General features: G+C 31.5%; 2 protein-coding genes across 2 annotated transcripts; one reads left to right on the top strand and one right to left on the bottom strand.

The window, feature by feature from the left end:
- Positions 1–10,294: 10,294 nt before the first annotated feature.
- Positions 10,295–17,412, top strand: LOC134251775 (G-protein coupled receptor GRL101-like). The gene is made up of 8 exons (XM_062734189.1): positions 10,295–10,409; positions 10,575–10,766; positions 11,273–11,568; positions 11,931–12,030; positions 12,988–14,925; positions 15,107–15,234; positions 15,744–15,812; positions 15,926–17,412. The coding sequence occupies exons 1-8, from the start codon at positions 10,319–10,321 to the stop codon at positions 15,953–15,955; spliced, it is 2,844 nt and encodes a 947-aa protein (XP_062590173.1). The 5' UTR covers positions 10,295–10,318; the 3' UTR covers positions 15,956–17,412.
- A 54-nt stretch (positions 17,413–17,466) lies between these two features.
- Positions 17,467–19,717, bottom strand: LOC134251776 (uncharacterized). Its single transcript, XM_062734190.1, has 2 exons — positions 19,256–19,717; positions 17,467–18,103 (listed from the first exon to the last, which is right to left on the bottom strand). Exons 1-2 carry the CDS (start codon positions 19,614–19,616, stop codon positions 17,706–17,708), a joined length of 759 nt encoding a protein of 252 aa, XP_062590174.1. The 5' UTR covers positions 19,617–19,717; the 3' UTR covers positions 17,467–17,705.
- Between the last annotated feature and the right edge of the window lie 3,321 nt (positions 19,718–23,038).

Below are 23,038 nucleotides of genomic sequence, written 5' to 3'. Positions count from 1 at the left end.
TATTACAAGAATATTTTAACAATCTTGAGAATATTTCTGTACATATTTTTACCTGTGCTGCAGGCGTACGAACCCAATGTACACAAACTCAATTATTTTTTTTTCATAAATATTGTTATGCATAAAATTTCAATGTGTTTATTTTTTTTTACACGTTTTAGATTTTTTGTACAGAGTACTACCTTGGACATATCCAGAAGAAAATTATAAATTATTGTTTGGTTTATCACAAAGGTAACTATATTTCTTTCTATGAAAATGATATAATATAGCAAATAGTTTTAACAATACTAGATTAGGTAAATTGTGCATTTTGATTTTTTTTTTTCAAATAAATAAAATGTATAATCAAAATGAAGGTAACATTCTTTGCAATTTTAAAGATCTTTTCATTAATTTTAAACCAATGTGTAGAATGTTATAATTTTATTAGATATTAATCAGCAACATGAAGATGTTTTGTGTGAAATGTAACAAAGAAACCGAATGCGATGTGGATCCCACGATCCCGGAGACCGATAATCCTAAAAGACAAAATACAACGAGAGTTACAGGAACTTGTAAGGAATGTGGCTCCAAGACCTCCAAGATTGTTGGATGAAGACTGAACTGAATCATTAACTTTACATTGTTTTCTCAAACTTAACGAATTTTTTGATAGTCAATGTAATATTTTCACGGTACAACCGGTGGGCGAACGCAGTTGAAAATCATAACAAAACTTAATGATTACAAAGCTGATATTTCTAACTCTTATCCGCCTCATCAAACCGAATGATGCCCGGTAAAGTTTATGACGTCATAAAATCTCGTCATTTGCACTTATTATGGAGTGTAAATACTGACATTGTTTTTTTAGATGCAATTATTATCTTAGTGTTTAAAACTCTGCCTATCTAGATCAACTTTTATATCTGTAAGCCTGACACACATATTCGTAATTTTCTCATGAAAACATTGCAACAAAATAAAATTAGGAGGGTTGACGAATGAGAATTTTTTTCTGCTCTAACACATTTAGCCTACAGAGCTTGCTGTTTAGAAATATGGTAGCTCTTTTTATAGAATTTTAAAATAAAATGTTAACTTCTAAATATTGAGTTCAATCACCGTGTGATATGCATATTAATTGGATATTTTATAAATATTCATTATGCACTATATAAATGTTTGTAAGAACTTTTTAAATATTTAATAAAATGTCGTCCTCTTCGGTTGTATTGTCTTCTTTAATATAGTGGTAACGAGCGGTAACAGCATTTATCACTAAAGGTATGAAATCTTCAATGAAAGCAAGTCTCCAAAAGAATATTTATACACTACTAACGTTATCATTTCTTTAAAAAAGGAGCAAGATCCACTTAGGGCCTTTCTTGACCCTGAATTTTTTTTTAAAAATCAAAATTCAGTTTAGGTTTAAAATGCAGTATTTATCACTTGGACTGTTGGTGACCATGTATCTATTGAACATGACGTAATTTTCCGTCTAGTCAATGCATTATGACGTCAAAAAATGCGTCTTTTCCCTATATCATGTATATTCCTTTGAAAATAGCCTAAAGTATATTATCAATATTTCATATTGAGCACAACCTCTGATCCAAAATATGCAATTACATAATAAAAGATCTGTTTCTGAAGATTAAAAAACATGTTTAAATTTTTGGATCATGGACTGTGTTCATATTTTAATTCTTTGCTGAAGGTAGTCAAATACGTGCGTTTTCTGCAATATTCAAGAAAATTGCATTTTCTCAAAGCCTGTTTTCCAATACTCAGATTCTCAAAAAAAAATTATTGTAGGAAATGAAAGCACGAAAGCTCTACTTTATTTCGATATATTAAATGGGAAAGAGTGTGATAGTTTATTACTTGGTACAAGAACAGGGACATTTTATGCATAAAGTGAACCTAACTCTTTGCTTCTGAAAATTGAATAAAAAGTATCACAAGAAACTACGCTCATACAAGGAGCATTAATGATACAAACTGTTTATCTCCACTAGAGGAAAACGGTATCAAAATGTTCTAACCCAAAGGCTATAAAGCAAAGATACGAGAATTCATAGGAACCTTTATTAGATTTTATACCAGTAATTTTATACCAGTATATAAGTTTCCACAGTGAGACTGCGCTTTAAAAAAAAAAAAAAAAAAAAAGATTTATGAATTTTATGCTTTAAAAATGACTCTGGGGAATGACTCTGGACAAGAAGGAAAAAGTCTACAAGTTAAGGCAACAAAAAGTATTGTACACCTTTTAAAAAACTCCTTAACAGCAAGGAACTTACATATGTTTTGTGAGAATAATCTAAATATGTTTTGGGACAGCCCCTTGTAGAGTATATGTCCTTTTAGATATTTTCATTAGTCCCCATCTTGGAGGTCAAACTAGTGATTTTTCATCACTGAGTAACGAATTTTAAACATGTATTGCAAAAATATATTTAGTCCAAAAAAATCCTTAAAATACTAAAATTATGAATAAAAGGAAGCTCGTAAAAACAAATATGTTATCTTCACTTGATCAATATGAAAGTTGGTATTATTAAAGTTGAATAATGAAAGAATACGTGCTTGGTGGCGACCAGCGGGAAATAACTCTTGCTAAAATCGTAGAATATCTGTTAATTGTCTTCATATATATAAAATATATATATATATATATATATATATATATATATATATATATATATATATATATATATATATATATATATATATATCAGATATTGTCGATCAGTAACGTCTATCGAAAATGGTCTATTGTGCATGTAGATATCTTTCATAAAAAATAAACCATTCAGCTCTTTTTCATCAACGTTTTCACTTGCTTCAAATTCACACGCCTTGTTAGCATTTTGAACTCTCTGTATTGTTAATGGCATGCGCGCTGAGTTACAGTTATATGCCGTGATTGTAGATAAAATTTACAAATCATTTTTGACTTTGAGATAGAAAAGATCTTTCGAATGCTGATGAGCGAATACATTTTTTTTATTTTCCTTTTTTTCAATCATAATCATTAAAAATTCCAGATGGAAGGTCAAAAACGTTGTGTTGTCGGCCGGCTATCGAAAGAAAGACTCAAGAAAATATTCATAAATAGAAATACTTTTTTCAATTTTGAAAATAATTTGGTATTGTTTCTCCAAACATTAAAAAGAATTTTTTTTTTATAAATCAAAAACAGATTAAATGCATATTTCTGAACAAGAAAAAATTGTCATTAAATAAATAGATATGAGAAAATGATTGATTTCTTAATAAATGTAATATACGGAATGCATATTTTATTTACATTGTAGGCAAGTTTAGGATTATTGTTAGGTTTTTTTTTTTTATTTCGAAAGACACCATTTCTATTTAAATTCAGCTGTCGTTTGGGTCAAGAATGCACCGAAGACAGGTATTTAAAATCTTCGTATTTTTAATTGCTTTCTTGTCACGAGGTTTTTAATTTCAATACAAATGTTTTCGCTAGGTATTTATTAGAGGGAAAATGATCAACACAATTCTCCTTGTATTCTGTACAAAATATTTTGCTGGTAAACATTGCATTAACATTATCACAGTGAAAAATTCCCTGTTTCAGAAAGAATCAAAACTTTATTTTGGACTGAACTTTTTATAATTTCTTATTTGTATCAAGACAGTCATATGTTATTTCTTACGATATGTTTCATGAACCTAATTGTTGACACTTGATGGACTATTGATATGTTATAATTACTGAGAGACAGGACACTTTTGATATGTCTGTTTGTTGATTTATATAAACTCTTGCCATCGTTGAGACTCATCTAATAAATACGGAATCCTTCATCATTTGTTTTATCTCTGGAATTGTATATAGGTGGACCTCCGGGAATACGGCACATCTAAAGTTCGTTTTTACCTTACCCCCACACAGCGCCTCTACCTTATACCTCGTACCCTTTACGCCAACATTCCCTCACCCCGTTCGTTCTGCAAACAACGGATGCAGTTCCAGACGAAATCTTAGTACCGTCCTAATCTACACGGTCACAATATGGATAAATGATCTCTTTTAATAATACTGTCATAAGTAAGACCATACATATTCTTTTATTCCACTTCTATAAAAAAAATATTTTCTAAAAATTTGTTTTTTTCTGTGGTAACCTTTATGACGTTCATTGATACAAATTAAAATTTTAACAATGCCATATAATTAAAACAAGTGTATAGTTTCATGATTTTTGCATTTAAAAAAAACAGTCCAGTTGCCCTATTCAAAAAAATCTTACGATTAAAACGAAAATGTTGCCACTTTGTTATTTTTTTCCTTCTCAATAATTATTAACAATGAAATCATAAAATATTAATGTAATGTAACAGAAGATATTTTAGTAAAATCTAAATCAAACAATCGATGAAATTTGATTATTGTTTGTATTTTAAATAAATGTAACTATATACTACAAGTGAAGTTGTTCGGGTCAGTTTAGTGATTCAACAGATACATTGTATTCGCATATTATAAGTGTTTTCCAAGGTAATTTTTCTGGTCGACGAAGAACAGATTACTCATATTGTTTAATATTGATACATCACAGATTCAGCAAAGTATATACAAAAAGTTAAACAATGACTGATTTTATCCCAATTCTGGAAATATATATCGTTCCTTGTAAATTGGCGGCAAACGGCCATCTGCGCGTGATTCTTCGAAGTAAACGCGAAACTCCCTCATAATAGCCGATAAAGTTTTTTCGTGATCAAGTGTTATAGGTTTTGGTGTAACCTTCAGCATTTTTTGTGTCTCCTTACGTCTTTTGACAGAAGGTGACCAAGCATGCAACACTTTATCGACTTCATTTTTCATAAACTGGCGAGATGCTTGTATGGAGCGGAATTCATCTGGCATAAAAGACTTCGGCCTTTCGGGTATCGGTTCCAACTTCGCAGCTGCCTCGCGTAACTGCATCATAAAACGAAGACGCATGGGAGGTTCCGAATGAGCATTTCTTGTGTTTTCAAAGCGTTGTTTGTACGCTGCGAACATCAGAGCAGTCGAGCTATTTGGAGCCAGAATGCGTGATTCTGAATTCTTTGCATGGACATCGTCTTGTTCTTTGTCAGTAATACTATCTTGTGGATTTATCCAGAATTTTTCTTTTTCTGTTTTGTTGCGCTCTTTGTAATTAGTTTTCTTACTATTTTCAGTTGCCTGTTTTGAGTCTTCTAGATTTTGTCGTGCAGACTTTGAAACATTGGTCCCTTCTGTCTGACTTGTCATCACTTGGACATTGCAATTTACTGATGGCGGTATGTCCGACTGGGGACGAATTTTGGGAGTTGTAACAGAGGATCCCTTGATTGAAAAAGTTTTTTTCTTGTCTTCATTTGGTTTCTTGTTCGTTATGGCTGGAAACAGTTTTCTAAAGCCCTTAATGCCATTGACTGTTTCCCCTGGACTCGGTGACCTGGATCGTCCAGTGGTTCTCTGCTGTGAAGATCGACGATCCACTACCTTTGGACTGGGTGATCGTAATCGATAAAATGTTTTCTGACGCTGTATGCTCCGTTCACTTTTTGGCGATTCGCTGCGGGATCTACAACGAGTATGTGCTTTGTAGCTTTCTTCAAACATTTCAAGATTTTTCTGAGTCAGTTTTTCCCTTTTCTCACGCAAGGGGTCAAATTTAGCAAATTCAAATTTCTTATAAACACAAGATAATGCCATCATTCTTGCATATTCTTCTTTAAGTTTGTCAAGTTCTTTCTTCGTTTTGCATTTCATGATCTTCCGTTGTGACTGCATTTCTGTGATTTCCGTGTAAAATCTTCTCTTTTCTCTGTTGTTTTGAAAATTTGTTTCCCAGATGGATTTATTGCTCATGACCAACTCACTGTTGAAATTCTTTTCCCAGTCCCTCCAATTAATTTGAGAGGCATGTTCACGTTTTTCAATTGGACACCTTGGTATAGAATAAACCGAATCGTTTGATTGGCATAATCCTTCACTTTTGTTTTGAAAATATTTTTCATCTGATCTTCCTATGATAGGTATTGAATCTTTTTCTGACTGTAACAAATTGTACATGCCGCAAAAATGGAACATTGAAAAGAGAAATCTGAAGTTAAATCTGAAAATGTTTTGTAGCAGTACAATTGTCTTCAGAAGAAAATTATCTGACTTATTGCAGGTAATTATTGGAACAAACAATAAGAAAAAGTGCGTGAGGAATGGTTTATTTTTATAATTGTCGACCAATTGTCCAGCTGACTTTAAGATAATTATAATAAACAATTGTATAGCGCAACGTTTTTCTTCTCTCCAACCATTAACAAACAATGCAGCATTTTTTAAAACTCCAACTCGTTTTAAACGAGATCATTTGTTTTTAAATATGAGGAGCATATCACAAAAATTTTATTAAATGAAACAAAATAAATGTTGGGATAAATCTTTTAGGACGAAATAAAACAATAGTAAAATTACTTAAAACATTTCTTGCAAATTACGGAAGATAAAAAAAATGAGAAAAATACATTGTATAATAAAAATGAAATTTTCATATATATATATTTTATTTGATATATTTAAATGTAATTCCTTGCCAATATATACTCAAATGACTGTTTTACTGTAATAACTGAAAATTTAATTCACGAAAACAAAATAAAGACTAGAGGAACTGTCAGCACTAAGCTTTTGCTTTGTGAGACACGAAATATGTGTGTGATTAAAACGTAAAATAGGAGATGCACAATGGCAATATGAAAAAAGATTCTTTCATTCAGTAGTACAAGAGAAGTTGCGGAAAAGAGATGGCTGCCCCAAAGCGTAACGGACGGACTTACAGACAGCTAGACGGACGGACGTACAGCTAGACAGAAGGACGGACGGACATAACAATCACTATATACCCTCCCACTTTTCAAGCGGGGTATAATAAAGGTGCTACATGTATCGTTGTGAGTCATTCTTGTAATATTAAAATCTATGGTTACTATTTATTTAACTGAGCTGACTAGGTTTAATTGTGTGAAAATTACAAAAGAATACGAGGGACGTTCAATAAATAATGTCATCAGGGCTCGGAAAGAAACAAAAAACGCTCTTCTATGATTTAGTCTTAATGATTTAACTGATATATTCTCTTTCAATTCAAATACATGTCCGTAACATCTTTATTCAATTTCCAATTGTTTTTAGAACTCAGTTTTGAGTATGACCCTTCGTATACTGGAATATGGCAAATCCTATGATTTGGTGTACTTCATTTTTTCTTTCTGATAGATGTTTATCTAAGTTTGGGAAATGAAACAAGTCAGAGGTTGAAAGATCTGGCAAATTTTGTTGGTATGACAAAACATTAACTTTCTGTTTATCTCCAAAACTCCTTTACTCTTCATGGCCTGTGGGTTTGGACGCTGTCATGAAGAAATTCAATGTAGTGAATTCCTCTTTCTGTTTCCTTCCTCTCATAAACCTTTCAATTTTTTGCAAAAAAATTTGTTTTCTAGACTCCTCCAGAAATTCAACTTTCTCCCCGAATATGAATTTGAACAACAAGAAAATAGAATATAAAACTGTTTTTGAGCTCTTTCAATTCTTTGCTCTTCTTATGCCTTTGCAGTTTTATCAAGTGCATCTTTTTGTAAATTTGTTTTTAGGGTTTAAAGCAAAATGGATTGAAGTTTCATTATCTGTTTGAATTTCAGACAAACGTGGATAAGAACAATTTTAGATTTTTTAAAAAATTATTGTTTAGATTTTTCTACACGCTGTCGTTTTCACTCATTTTGCAAAATATAGGAGGACCTTTGAGTATCTAACTTTTTTACTTTTAAATGCTTCTTTAAAACAATGTGAACTACCCCCAAAATTAATTCTATCAATTTTGCTATCTGTATGAAAATCAATAAAACATAATTAGTGATAATTTGTTGAATTTTCAGAAATAAACATTGGTTGTTGTAAGTCCTTGTTGCCTAGGACGGTACCCATTTTTGATGCCCCATTATATAATTTTGTTTATTTAAATCCACCTGTTCGTGTGTATATAAAACAGACATTGGTTGCTGTAAATTTCCCGTATTTTGATTAATATATTTTTGGGATATTAACAAATTTTCAGCTACTTTAATGAAGCCTTTAATTTTACTCTAGTTTACTGATTCTTGACCATTCATTTTAATGCAGTGTCTCGAATAGTCCTTGTTTCCCAGCTTCCCACCATGAAACTATGTGGTGAAAAGTGGTCACATAAACTGTTATTAATTCATTAAAGATTCAATAATGAGAGAAAGTTAAGCTTAGTGTGATATGATTTCTATGTTGTGTGTCATCGAGCTAATGACATTATTTATTGAACGTCCCTCGTACATTGTATACTTTGATACATTGTATATAATACCATATGTAACTTACATTGACTTACGCGTACATTTGTATGTGCCAAGTTTATGGGGGAAAATCTTCTTTCTAGGTATTTAAGGACCTCTCAAAATGCAGATACATTATTCATAATTACTATAGGGTTTTATGGGAAAATGCCATTTTTCGCAAATTATACGTAAACTATAATACCTGTAGATGTTTTGCTCAAAGAATGAAATGTAAATATTAACATTGTACATTAATAAGAAACACAAATTTCCACCGTCTGGTGGACCACACTTTCCTTTATGATGTTTGCCTTGTATTGGATTTCTTTGAATTTTATTTAATAATTATATTATCAATAAGATATCTTCCATACTGTTTTTACTGTTAAATAATACATGTAGCATTATTTCAATGTCTTTGCCGTTGTTGTTGCCCACTTTGGATTTCCTGATTGAAATTCTCTTTGATCTTTTGTCGTTAAATGTCCAATGGTCAGTACTTTCCCTTCATCTCATTTCTTCTCAAAATGTTTTAATTAAATTGCTTACATTTGATGTTTGAGAGGATGGGAGTATGTAAAGCATCATAAAGCAAATATATAACACACTTGTCACATACCAGCTTAACAATTCTATCAAAGATTTGTTTTTTATAACAGAAGGTTAGCAATATGCTCTTCAGTCTTACAGTTTATGTCAACCACATTTAATGAATTTGCCTTAATTTTCATAAAGAAAAAATGTCATTACTTGATATCATGAAGCTTTTATTTTGTCTCTTGATGAATGATGTTACACCTTCCGTATCTAAACATGCTAAAGGTTTTCAAATTAACAAAATGCCTTTCTAAACACTTTCCCACCAATTAATCTAAGTAATCACCTCAACTTTCGTACATTTAATTTCTCCTTTGAGACAGATACTGACTTCGGTAACGATTTTCTGTTTATATTTCTTGATTTGAAATCACGATTAATTACATCGTTTTAATTATTAATCGTTGTCAACTTAGTATTGGTAAATTTAGGAAGATTTTATTTTGAGAGATACTTGAGTCAAGACGAAAATCCACTCTAGAACACCCTAACGGTAAGTTTAACATTACGTTACCTTATTAACCTATATTAAGAGTTAATCATGAAGCTGCGCTAAAATTATTTTGTGTTATCTTATTATATTATAATATCCTGTGTACAGTTATCAAATGTTACATTTTTTCAATTTAAAAAAAATAAACTATTCCATTTTTTGACTGACCTTTTACAATTACATATCACCGCTATACTTTCGGGATAACAATGTACGCATCATTTCACAGTTCGGAAATTATTGTATTAAGAATCATGGGGACTACTTGAACATTTCATGTGATCAATTAAGGATATATTCAGGTACATTTACTCTTAAAATATTTTCTTTCAAAGCAGAAAAAGGATAAGAATAATAGAAAAGTTGATTAAATCTTTCATTATACTTAATGTGCGATGTTTATACAATCGATAATATACATAAGAAAGGTACCCTTTTCTTAGAGACACGTATAACGGGTTAAAATGTTCAGAGAGGACTTTTGATTAACGGTTCTCCTTTATAAAATTGTGTAATTCACACCAACAAATTTTAGCAATGGTATTGTAATCGTCAATGTATGCAATAAAATTTGTGGTATTGGGTGTTGACGAAATAAGCTACAGTTAAACTGTGGTATCCCGAACTCAACGGGACAGGGACAAAACTCCGAGATATATCCAAGGATTTGAGGAAACAGGGTTAAAAAATAAAGGGAAATGGATGTGAATGTCAACTCTAGGTATCCGAGACACCGGTGTTTGAGATAAATTAAAGTTCAACTGTAGTTGCTTCATTTATATGCTTAGCAAAATGGAGTATCTTGTTTAAAATTGATACAAAAAATGATTTTTTGCAGGAACAGCAAACAACTGGATATTAACACAAATGTGTAGAATGATCTTTATATGCCGTGTTTGTGCGGTATGTTTAACTGGACTGATTCTGGCTGCGTCACAGGTGTCGTCTGCTGAACCAGGTAATCCTTTTCTAAATTTCTTTTTTGACATAAAAATATTTCATTTTTTAGGTTTTAGACCATCAGCAGGCTAACTTGTTTATACACGCATATGTGTCAGATTAGTACAAAATTTGTCTTCAAGTTTCTATAGATACCTGGTTTTTATATTTTCTACCTCTATAGTTGATTGTGACTTCAGTAAGGATACGTGCAGTTGGAAAAGTGTCAAGGTGTATAAGAAAGGAAACGAAAAAATCCCCATCTGTGGCTTAAACGGGAACATAAGTCATTGTTTGTCCCCAGAGAAATATGTCGGTCAGATTACTTGGACAAGAATGAAGATTGGTGATCTAGCTGTCGACGAAATAAAATCAGGTATCACACTGGGGTATTTCATTTAATCAAGTTATATTAATTTGATCAGACTGAGTAAATTTTAGACTGTAAAAGTGCGGTTCATTGTTTGTCACGGGGTGATCTTTCAGTTAATTGATGGATGGTTGGATAAACCATCATCATCATGTCAAGTAAAAATAACAAGATATTTCTGATCATTAATTATTAAATTAATTATTAAGTTATTAAGTGATCCTTGTATTCATTATTTCTTGCTTCAGTACCGCTACGGAAAAAATGCTGAGTGTAAAATTAATAATGACGGATTGCCTGACAGAATGTAATGTTAAATCATCTGTCAATGCATGATCCCAATAAATATGTTGTGTTTGGGTCATGAAGTCATACTAAAATGTTTTTAAATTAATACACATGATTTATTTGTTTAAAAAAACAATAATTGTGACCATATCTGCATATTGTTTTCAACACATGTTATAAATACAATTGTACATTATATTTAAAAGTATCCAAATCTCTTACAGGATTTCGAAACTTGGAAAGTTTCGTATTTGGTTTTGTTGACACAAATGTTATCATTCCTGGATTGGATAAGATTCGTACGTCATTTATATTGAGTGAAAATCTCCAGTTTAGCAATCTACCCAGAAGTCTTCACTACCAGTACTTCCTGTATGGAAGCACAACCTTGACAGTTTCGTATCTAACAGATATCTCATTATACGAAAGCAAACTTATTGCTGCTCATGGAGTGTCCTCTTCAGGACAAACGAATATTACAAAAGGATGTGTAGATTTGCCTTTTGAAGCCGACGTCAAGGTAATTAACTGAGCGTCCATGTATATTTATCACTGCTAGGTTTTTAAGTTAGAAGCAAAAGCAAAGAACCCCATTGCTTTGATATTTTAAAGTGCAAGATAGACATCATATTATATGTGTGCAATAAATGTAGAATACAAAGGGTTCTAAGATTAATAGCATTGCTTAATTCTTTGCGTCTTCATTGCATATTTTTTTTTTATTTCATATGAGTTGTGTAATACAGGAGGAAATAAATAGAATCAGAGTAAGACAAGTCATTCGCTAGAGACATTCTGTCTCAAGCTTTCGTAAACAAGGTTGAACCTTCTTTATATTTAACGGAGAAAATTAGCATGAAATTGCCATTTATTTACTTAAAGATAGTCTTTCAAGGAGTTTTTCAAGGGAGAAGAATAGAGGCTGTATTATTGTCAGAAGTTGCCGTCAAGTATGGACTTTGCAATAATGCTGACGTAGACGGTAAGTGACGTAGAAACATCTCTGATAGCATTTCATAATGCATCATAGTATCAATAAAGAGTTCAAAATTGATAAAAAATCGTTAAGTTGAAGTTCTAATAAATGTTTTTATTCCAATAAACACCTGGTCATTTAAGGAATGTTTTTAAGTTTTGTCTGAGTTATTTGTGTGTGAATAACACAGATTTGTCATGTAGGCATATTTCATGAAGCGCGCTAGCAATTTCTAAAAAATATGCCCACGTGCAAGACTTTGTGATTCACACACGAATGATTTACACTAAACTTAAAAACATCCCTTACATATACATTTTAAATGTTTGGAAGCACCCAAATATACTCAATATTTGAATTTCTCGCTTGACTATATCTTATATTTTTACTAATGTGACGTCACATTAACGCACGTTTCTCCGTGTATATTTCTACGCGTGAGTATACACGAAAATGATATTCAATTCAATTTCACAGTTGGTTAAGTAGCAAAAACTCAGCTAATGTAAATATAAAAAATTGATTCAATTTAAAATTGCTTATATTTCTTGATCCTAAGTATTGAATCGAAATTGAGGAACATTATGGTCGTCTTCAAGTGATGGTGGAATAAAAAGAATTTTAAAAAGGGAAAAGCTGAAGTCATCTCATTTCAATACAATTAATTGATATGTTAGTTGGCGCATATAGTCTATAGCTACAAATATAGTAAAACATAGATAAAAACTTAAGTGGAGGCTTGTGTATGGTCATTCAATTGTTCAATAGATTGTTACTTCCATTCCTATGTCGGCTCAATATACCTCAATAGTTCAATGAGATATATCGAGCTATAACATGTGTGGAAGCAACGATCTATAATTGAACTGACTTTTTTTTTTTGCTTAGTCTAATAGAGAAGTTTTTTCTTAAGAAAAAAATCAACTTTATTCCTGAGTATATTTATTTTTTTTTCATTTACAGAAATATCGAAGACACTAAAGGGCATGTGCAAATTTGCTGTAGAAGATTGTATTTCGTCGGGGTTAATTTTGCCTAACACTCAAAATTCTACTCTAAACACCTCACTATGCCCATTTTGTGAAGGGAAAAACTTTAGTGTGTCAAATGAGGGCCTTCCTAGTTCCTGCTTTTGTAAAGGGGACGAAGAAGTTTGTCATGCCTGTAGATGTTCCAATACAGTCACCAGTACTTTTATTAAAAATCTGAAATGCAATGAATTCTACCTTGAAAGCGCAACAAAAAGCAATGAAAACTATGCATGGTTACACAATCTGAATATAGAATTATTCTCCCTATCAGTCTCAAAAAATAATACGATTTTCAATTTTGATAAATCTCGGAAAACTTCTTTATTTATTTCGGTTAGAGGACCACATCATTTTATCCATATTTCAGAAGGGACTCTTAGTCTTATTATGGATTCCACAATGAATTGGTATATTATCAATAACTTCAGTAACTCTTCTGTCTATTTCAGCACAACTTTTGACTATTTTTACTTCGCTCAAAACAATTTAAGTAAAGCAACGCACATTAATGTTGGTAATTTTAAAACGGTAGTTTCAACGAACTTCAGCAATTGTAATATTCCGAATCACACTCGTTTATCCATAGATTCTAGAATGGTTGATTTGAGCGGAAACAAACTTACATCCTTTGTGATAAGTCAAAATACTGAATTTCTATACATAAAAAATAACATGCTTAGCGATATTGTAAAGAATTATGCTAACCTTGATCAGCTTCAATATTATCCACTGTCAATTTTAGATATATCATTTAATAAAATATCCAAAATACGACGCGAAGATTTTAGCTATTATGTGTTACTGGTAAGCTTAAACCTTTCTGGAAATCTTATCGAGCACATCGATGTGGATATTTTTTCAGATCTCACAATGTTAGTTTCGATAGATTTATCAGAAAACAAAATTTCACGAATTCAACGAGAGCATTTTAGATCATTGAGCCAACTGCGTTATCTATACATTCAAAAGAACGATATTTTTAGTGTCTCTAGTGACATCTTCCATGGATTAGTGAATATGAGATACTTACAGGTGGAATCCTTCTCAATTTGCTGTGCTAAGCCCCAATCGATGTATAACATTGAGTGTGTTGCACCAGTGAACGAACTTTCCTCCTGTGACTATTTGATTGCAGTACCCATACTTAACGTTGCAATCTGGTACATGGCACTATTTGCGCTTTTTGGAAACTTAACGGTACTATTTTACAATGCGTTTCACTTGAAAAGTAAGACTCAAACTAGTTATCTGATCCTTACCATTAATTTAAGTTGTGCAGATTTACTCATGGGTGTGTATTTGTTCATCATAGCCATAGTCAACTTAGATTATACTGGAAGGTATGGACTGATGGATTATACGTGGAGGCATAGCTATCTTTGCATATTAGCAGGAATCATCGCTACTGTTTCAAGTGAAGCCTCCGTCTTTACTGTTTTTCTTATCACTGTTGACCGATTTCTGGCTATCAAATATACTATTTCAGAAAAACGTATCACTAAGAAAGGGGCAATTTTCATTTGTTTTTGTATTTGGACCCTGTCCCTATTAATAGCTACCCTTCCGTTACTTCCATTCCCCACGTCTTTCTTTAACGAGTTCTATTCACAATCAGGGGTATGCATTTCATTGCCATTGTCTGTTATTCGAAAAGTTGGCTGGCAATACTCCATGATTATTTTTGTTGGGCTCAATACGGTTTTGTTCATTGGAATTTTGTCTGGACAAATTGCCATATTTGTTGAGGCTTTGAAAATAGGGAAAGATGTTCGGACATCAAAAATCAGAGACAGGGAAATTTCTTTGGCAAAAACGCTTATAGCCATTGTTATCACGGACATGTTTTGTTGGATCCCAGTAGGAATTATTGGTGAGTTTTGCCTAAGTTTTTATTGCAATAAAAATAAAACTAAAAATTATAGTTATAATTTTGATGAATATAACTTAAATTTGAATTTGCAGAACATATAAAGAGTAAATGATATAAGAGTAAATACAATGAAGATCATTTTATTTCTTTGAAATAATCTTTTTTCCTTTTTATTATTCAGGCACAGTCACTTTCTTTGGAACTGAAGTTTCCATTGAGGTATATGCGTGGATAATTGTTCTTGTATTACCCATAAACTCAGCTCTCAATCCCATTCTATATACATTGACATCTGTAGTCAGACAAAAGGTATGCTAAATGAAAATTTACACATACAAAAGAAAGATTCCTCATAAATCCTAAGAGTTTATCCCTTTTAAAGTTATTGGTCTTCTCTAGAAAATGAACACAAAGGTTGCCCTAATATATCTGCTATCATAGAAAGAAAAAAATGAGAATTTATACTATTTTACTTTCATCTAGTCAAAATTAACTGTGAACAAATTGACAAGTGCAGTATAATGAAAAAAGTGGTATTTCATTGCCTTTGATCATCAGTGTATAACTACAAATGTGTTTTAGATTACCGGTATATGTGTAAAAAAAAAAAAGGTTATACGCCTATGCATCATATATAGTTTATGATAATATATATATTTAATATATAATATATGGTTTTATTTTTGTTTAATTCCTGATTAAATAAACATTGTAAATTTAAATATATTGTTCCACTCACTGATGAAAAAAAATGAAAAATTATATTTAACAATTCATGTAATGTTGTCTACATGTATATACTGTCACACACATTTTAGGGACAACTTCATATGAAACGATTAACACAGGAAAATATGCTTTTGAGAAAACAATTGGACACATTAAAGGTAAGTACTTAGTTAAACAGTGCTGTTTGTAACTCCAATATTTCTTGAAAATTGAAACTTATTCAAAAATTGATATATATACCTTTTTTCATACAATTTTTTGCATTTTGTAGAGTTCATCTTCGATCACCAAGCAGTACTAGAATGGAAATAAAATCTCTCAAAGCCTATTTCACAATATACTGGTTTTGTCATCTGTAACTCTTTTATGTCAGTGCAAATTATTTTAATAACCTACCCATCATAAATGTATTTTTTTTGTTCTGCTAATTAATATGTACGATTTTGTTTGTAAAATATATATAATATATATAATTATAATATCATAAAGAAGAATATATCGTTTTAGCTTTATTGCGCCCTAAAAATGTTATGACATCAAAAAGTTTTGAAACTGGCTTAAATAGTAGTTAAGTATATGACTGTTATAAATCAGGAAAGAATATGGCATGGATGTTTACCATTTTGCAAATATGACGTCATTAATGTGATGCATTTCTCTATTTTCAACAGAAAAAGCCCCAAAATGGCCAATTTCAAAGGTGATTTTCCTGTAGAAAATAGTGTCAACAGCCTCCGCCCAAATTAATTTTTTTAATATTTTGTGCAAAGGTCAACAACAAGTCATATATCTCAAGATCTTTGTGGACGACGCCGGTGGACAATATTACCTGAAAGAAAATTCTATTGAAAATTGGTGTCTTCTGCAATTTTTTGACAAAGTACGGGAAAATGTAATTGTTTTTGACGTCACAATTAGTATTTAAAAACACACGTGAAAAAATGTTTTGTATGATTTTTCTGCATGGAAAACCAATGATTCAGAAAGCATGAGTTTTCAACTTTTATACTAGTTTCATTTTTTAGAAATTCACAGGGCAGAATTTGCATGGAAACCATACCTTGTTATTTATACCTTTTGTATTTTTAATATGTTATCCTATAAAGTATGATCACTGATATTCGCTAACATTAATATTCTAAACTTTTTTATAAACATGATTTTATTTATCCCGTACTTTAATTTAAATTTCATTTTGTTTCAGCATGCCGGTCTTATAGTTGATGTTGCAATCACTAACAAAAATCTACCATATTTATGTGTAAATCTAGTTTGCTATAGATAACTATAGTAAAGACTTTGGTACTCTGACTTATCATGAAACTTTTATCTTTTTTAAGATTTTAAGATTAAAACCGCTTTAGTTTGATAAAAGGGATACCGTGATGAAAAATTTGGAAATGATATGTGAATATACATGTAGTGGTTCCATTTGATTTCAAATGTGCATGTATGATTCGGAGACTATAAAATACATCAATCTAATACATAAACTAATAGTTAAGTACTTTAATACTTTAATTTATAATAGCAAAAAATTATTTTGATCTTTGGTACGAGAGTAAATTTATACTCCATGTTTATTGGTATATTATTTACTAACGCACTATATCAATAGTCCTGACAGAGAAACATGATTTTACATAGAGTATTTACACCTCCAGAATTTCAATTCTAAACCATCCGATCATCAGAAAAGGAATAAGCTCTGCGCATGCTGGTTGCAATAAAAAACTTTCACTTTTAGGTGATTTTTATCTCCTTCTCTTGAGAAACAGAAATGTTTCGAAATACATTCATGAACATGTAATGTATAATTTTATCTGAATTTGTAATTTAACATAACATTTAGACAAATAGTCAAATTTTAACATCTTAAAAGCCGTCAAAGTTAGGTCGTTGTTTTATTTTATTAAAATATAAAAAGTTTATGCAACAATAAAGTAAATTCTTACTTTATAGAGATTTGAAATCAATACATGCGCCATTTAAACGATAACAATTTAACCAAAACTAAACTAGATAAGCTTAAACCTTTATGCAAGAATGGATTAAATAAGTACACCAGAGAAAGTGGTGATCGGAACACTGTCTGAATAATATCCGGTACCTCCTTGTCGTTTGATCCACACTGTATCAGATTGATCGAGGCGCACCACTAACATGTTAGTCCCTGTTTGGTAGGGCGAGCTTCTCGAGGCTTCTGATGCAGTTGTCACCTTTGGATTTCCATTCAATACGATGTACATGTAAATGGATTCATAACTATATCCGACTACGGTTACAAAAAATTGGTACATCCCCGCGACAGGAGCCGTGAAAATCCCGGTATGAACATTATAACCTCCTCCAATATTGGTGATCACTTTCGAAAAGACTAGTACATCACCGAACCAGCCGGGGTATGAGGAGGGCATGCCAACTGTAAATCCAACCTTCTTGCTTATATCTAAAATGTAAAATTATTGTAATTAAGGATACAAAAATTCATCGAAATTACTTTAGCAAAATTGAATAAAAAGAAAAAGTTGCACTAAAAGCAAAAGAAGTATACGTTTGATTTAATAACTGAGTTATTGAACTAATATTTCTTGTTGTTGTTGAATTATCTCTTCTTTTGTATATACTATGTTTTTATCAGGTAAGAAAAAATATTTTAAAAAAACATTAAAAATACGTTTTACAAAAACGAAAATAAATAAAGCAGAATCTGTAATTTGGAAAAATATATATCAAACATGGAAATAAACAACTCATAAATTTGAATTCATAATTAATGTACAGATTTAAACAAAAAGCAAATTCAAAGAATTGTGATTCGCTACTTTCGGTGTCTTAGTGGATGGATGTCATTATTTATGGCATATTGGGTAGTATACGAATATGTCATTCAGAATGATCTCCAAAGAAAGTTAAATATTTTACAAATTAGGTCAATCATGGAAGTCAACGGGTATAAAATCATCTTGTTACATGTAATGCACATGTCAAATATGAAAGACTTAATTCTTCTCAATCAAATCCTACTAGAATTTTGAAGCTTCGATAAGATTTTAATCATATTTTCTTGTAAATGCTATTCCAATATATGTCGTAATATTACCTAGAAAAGTTGAGAAAATCTCAAATCTATGTCTATGAACCTTTAAGATAATATTTCTGAAAAGTAGGTCGAACTTCAAGGTCAAAGTCACGGGGTAAAAATATTTGGAGAGGTCTTGTTACAGGTAAAGTATATTTTGATATAGGTTTAAGTTTTTTGTGACAGACAAACCAACTAACTCACCGCCAGATGAATGAGATTTAAATTGCCCTTGCTTTGCTGAAGCGGGAGACAAAACCAATGATAAAGTTTATCCCATCCCCAATGAAACATAGTTTTGTTTTTTGTAAAAATTTAATATGTATCTTATGCAATTTAATTTTTATTAAAGGAATAGAATATTAAACATTTATCCATATTTTTTTTAATTTCCTAAAATTATTTTATCTATAAACTATATGTTTTTAATCAATTGGCATATTTGATGCATCACGTCAATAAGGAAAGAGGTTTTTATTTAACCAAAGTACAGATTACTAACTTTTTATTTACATGTACCTTCAATTGTTAAACGAGCGTTTGTCAAATTCATTTTGATATCCTCTTTTAACTTTTTGGTTTCCTCTTTTAATGAAGTCAGTTCTGTTTGTAAATCCGATATCAATAAAGCACACTCCTTCTGCGACTCCCGCAAAGACGTTACAGTTTGCCTCATGTCAAACACATCCCTGACCAAAGAAATTCGGATAAGAGTTTCTTGGTTTAACAGTTGTCGGAGAACATCTGTATTTTTGACATCAACTCTAACTTCGTGCATACTTGTCAAGGTATTGTTGTCGTTGTCTGTAACAATGGAGAACCCATTGATGTGTACATATGAGGCAGAAAGCACAAAGAAAAGACAAGATTTGTAGTCCATGTTGATTATTCAAACTATCGTTTGATGAGTGGATTGAGAAAGCTTTACATTCTGAAGAAATATGTACGAAATTAAGCTTGAAGTATCTGTACTTGAAACAAAATGTAAATCCTATACTTTAAGGCGTACCACAAAAATTTGAAAAATTATCTTTTGCAAACACTTTGTTTGAACATCTTTTGACGTCCGCTTGCGGTTTTTTCACTTCTGCAGGGATTTATCCTTAAAAAAGTATTACCAACAACAGTGGTTTAATCAACACTATATATGCTTTTCTTTTCCTGAGTCACTAGGGGTGAAATGGAGTCATCTTATAAATATCAACTTTGCATTAGTTAAAAAACATCACGATAGAAAAGAATGTTCTGTAGAAAACACAAAAATGGCTTTCCATTTTCATTCATGAATCCCATTTACTCCAACAGAATATCACTATCTACTGCTTGTGAAATATTATAATATTCTACCTTGCCACAATATGTATATGTGCACTTTAGGGGCAAATACCTTTTTAATCCTATCATATGCCTAAACGTAAATATATACACCACACTTTTTTCATCATCTATAAGATGTCTCTTGATTTCTTTTTTTTTTTTACTTATTTGTCTTTCACATAAAAGGGCCTTTGTCCAGGCTTTTTGAGATCACTGACAGCTGCTTTTTTAAGGAAAATAAAACTCGTAAATTTACCTACCTTGTCATTGTCATTTGCAAAATTATTTTGTTAAAAACAATATGATTGGACACAGAATTACTCTGAAGTTGACATCAAAGAGATGCTTGAGTTTCTGATTGACAATATTTATGTTGTTTGTTTGCAGTTGCTCAAAACACTGGTTAAGGTTAACCACTGGTTAAATCTCTTATCCAGTGGTTAACTTTTAACCGTTGGTTAAATTCTGTTGCTCAAAATTTGTCCACTGGTTAACTTTGCTATTTAATGGTTAAATATTGGCTAAAGTTAGCCATTCCACAGAGGTGGGTTAAGTCTCTTAACCAGTGGATAAATGTGACTAAAAAATTATTATTTGTTGTAAATTTTGGGAGATAACAAAAGAAACAAAGGCTTACAGATGTTGTAACCAAGAATTTAATGTTGCTGAATCAACTTAAAAAGACAAATGCAGTAATATAAAGTCAAGTTGACGTGGTTTTGTAGCAATATTAGGCAGGAATAACATCACAGTCAGGGATATGATAGGTTTTTATGTCTTCATCGTTGGGGTTACCTTTTTTTAATTTGTTTGTTTAGCCCCCCCCCCCGCCTCCTCCACCCCCACCCACATTCAATTAGCTACTCTACTTTCACAATGCTTCCGATGCATATGCTATCAATATCTACATAAAGATTTTTATCTAATTTCTACATGTATTGATGATAATATCAAAAGGTGTTGTATTTATAAAATACACTTGGGATAATGCATTTTAGTTACACCGCAAAATTTAATTGTACGGAGCGAAATGCATTAGTGACGAACTCGCTATATCTACTTGCATATTCGACCATGACCTTTCTGTAATAATTAAAAAAAAATGCTACCCGCTTTCAGACAGTGTTAGTGCATTGTAATGCGGGATTACATAAATGTGAGGAAAGTTATTTCTTGTTTGGAAATATTTGACAAACCACTGGCCTGAGATCTTTCTGTCAAGGTATGTATAAAAGCGATAATACAACAAGTGCGAATTTCCTCGAATAATAGCAGACGACGTTTACATGGTGTAAACAGTAAAGGTGTCCTGACTCCAGTCAGTTATTTTTTTAGGTATAAAACGATACAAATTGATGTATTTGCCTCGTAATTATAGCTGTCTTGAGTAGGTATTGTCTTTAAAATATTTTCTGTAAAACTAAGATCTAACAGCTTAACAAGCATCTAGGTTTCTGCAATCATTCTATCCATCTTACCTGTGGTGCTAATCCTTTCCCATTCAATGTGTTTACAGTTACTGCATCCTCAACTTGAATTTTCAGCAAAGAATAATCCCAGCTGACTGGTGTGTTCCTCACTTTTTGCAACTAAAGCGTTTGTTTAGTTTTGATACTGTTACATGTCGATATTTCTCCACTTCTCCACATACGGTTGTAACGTTAAAACGTCTCACTATTTACTTATTTGATATTTACCATGGTAGCCATTTTTTGGGTTGACAACTGGACAAGTGTAATGCATTGTGGGATACTAACCAGTGGTTAAATCACTTAACCTGTGGTTAGTTAACCAGAGGCTAATTTTATTTCGAGCAATATATATTTGACCAGTGGTTAGTTACCCAGTGGATATAGAATTTAACCGACAGCTAACTTATCCAGTGGTCAAATTTAACCAGTGTTTTGAGCAACCCAGGTCTTCTAACAATCTCTTGGAATTCCCATGGGAACCAATTGTGCCGGTTATAAGCAAACCTATTTTTGTATTCATATAAAGCAGAATTGTCCAAAATCTTACGCATGAACTACGAAAACACTTGCTATGGCATTCAACTCTACATGTAGATATATGGACGACGTATTGTCAATTAACAATAATAATTTCCATTCTTTAGACAATACGATATATCCTGGTGATCTGGAGATAAAAGGAACCACAGAGTCTGACACATCTGTTTCATATTTGGATATTTTACTTGAAAAAGATGTTTATGGTAATCTAAGAATTAAGCTCTATGATAAACGTAATGACTTTAACTTTTCAATCGTCAACTTCCCTTACTTATGCAGCAATATACCTTCATCACCTGCAGACAGAGTTTCATGAGTTTATGGATTTTTTATCTTGAATACTGTTCTTTATCTCCACATGTTTCATCTTACTTCAATTTTGTTCGTCTATGGAAACTTGCTATAACGTGTTTTATTGTATGTTGCAACAAGTGTGCAAAAGTTTCATTTTATTTTTTCGAAAATGTTTGTTTTGTTATTTAAGGAACACATAACTTTGCATATCTAATTATTCACAAGGTGTCACTCTTTAGCTCTGAGGTTTTAAAAAGTCACGGGTATGTTGACGTTACAATAGGATTCGACATAGAAAGTTTACGTATTTACAGTATCAAACTAAAACTAAATCAAACTAAAAACAAGCAAAAGATATCTTCAGCAATATATAAAATGAAACATACATTAAAGCTTGTTTGGTCTGTAAAAATATTTCTTTATATGTGTAATTAAAAAAAAAGATGGATCAATAATTAAACTAAGTCAGTGTTCTTGATGTTGGAAATAATTCATTTTCACATAATTCAGAAATTACAAAATAAAAAAAAAAAGTAAAAGCTAACAAATAAGAACAAAAACATGGGAAGTTTTCACGATCTAGTAACTTTAAACAATCGGAGAAAGGGACAAAGCTACTTGAATAGGACATGGTTTGCAGGCTTTGTATTTAAGCTTGGCGCTTCAGAGATGCGGGAGA

Source organism: Saccostrea cucullata, unplaced genomic scaffold, assembly GCF_032062105.1.
Source record: "Saccostrea cucullata isolate Sc308-1 unplaced genomic scaffold, CSIRO_AGI_Scuc_v1 ctg118, whole genome shotgun sequence".
Classification (NCBI taxonomy): Eukaryota; Metazoa; Mollusca; class Bivalvia; order Ostreida; family Ostreidae; genus Saccostrea; species Saccostrea cuccullata.
This window is presented reverse-complemented; position numbering and strand designations above follow the sequence as displayed.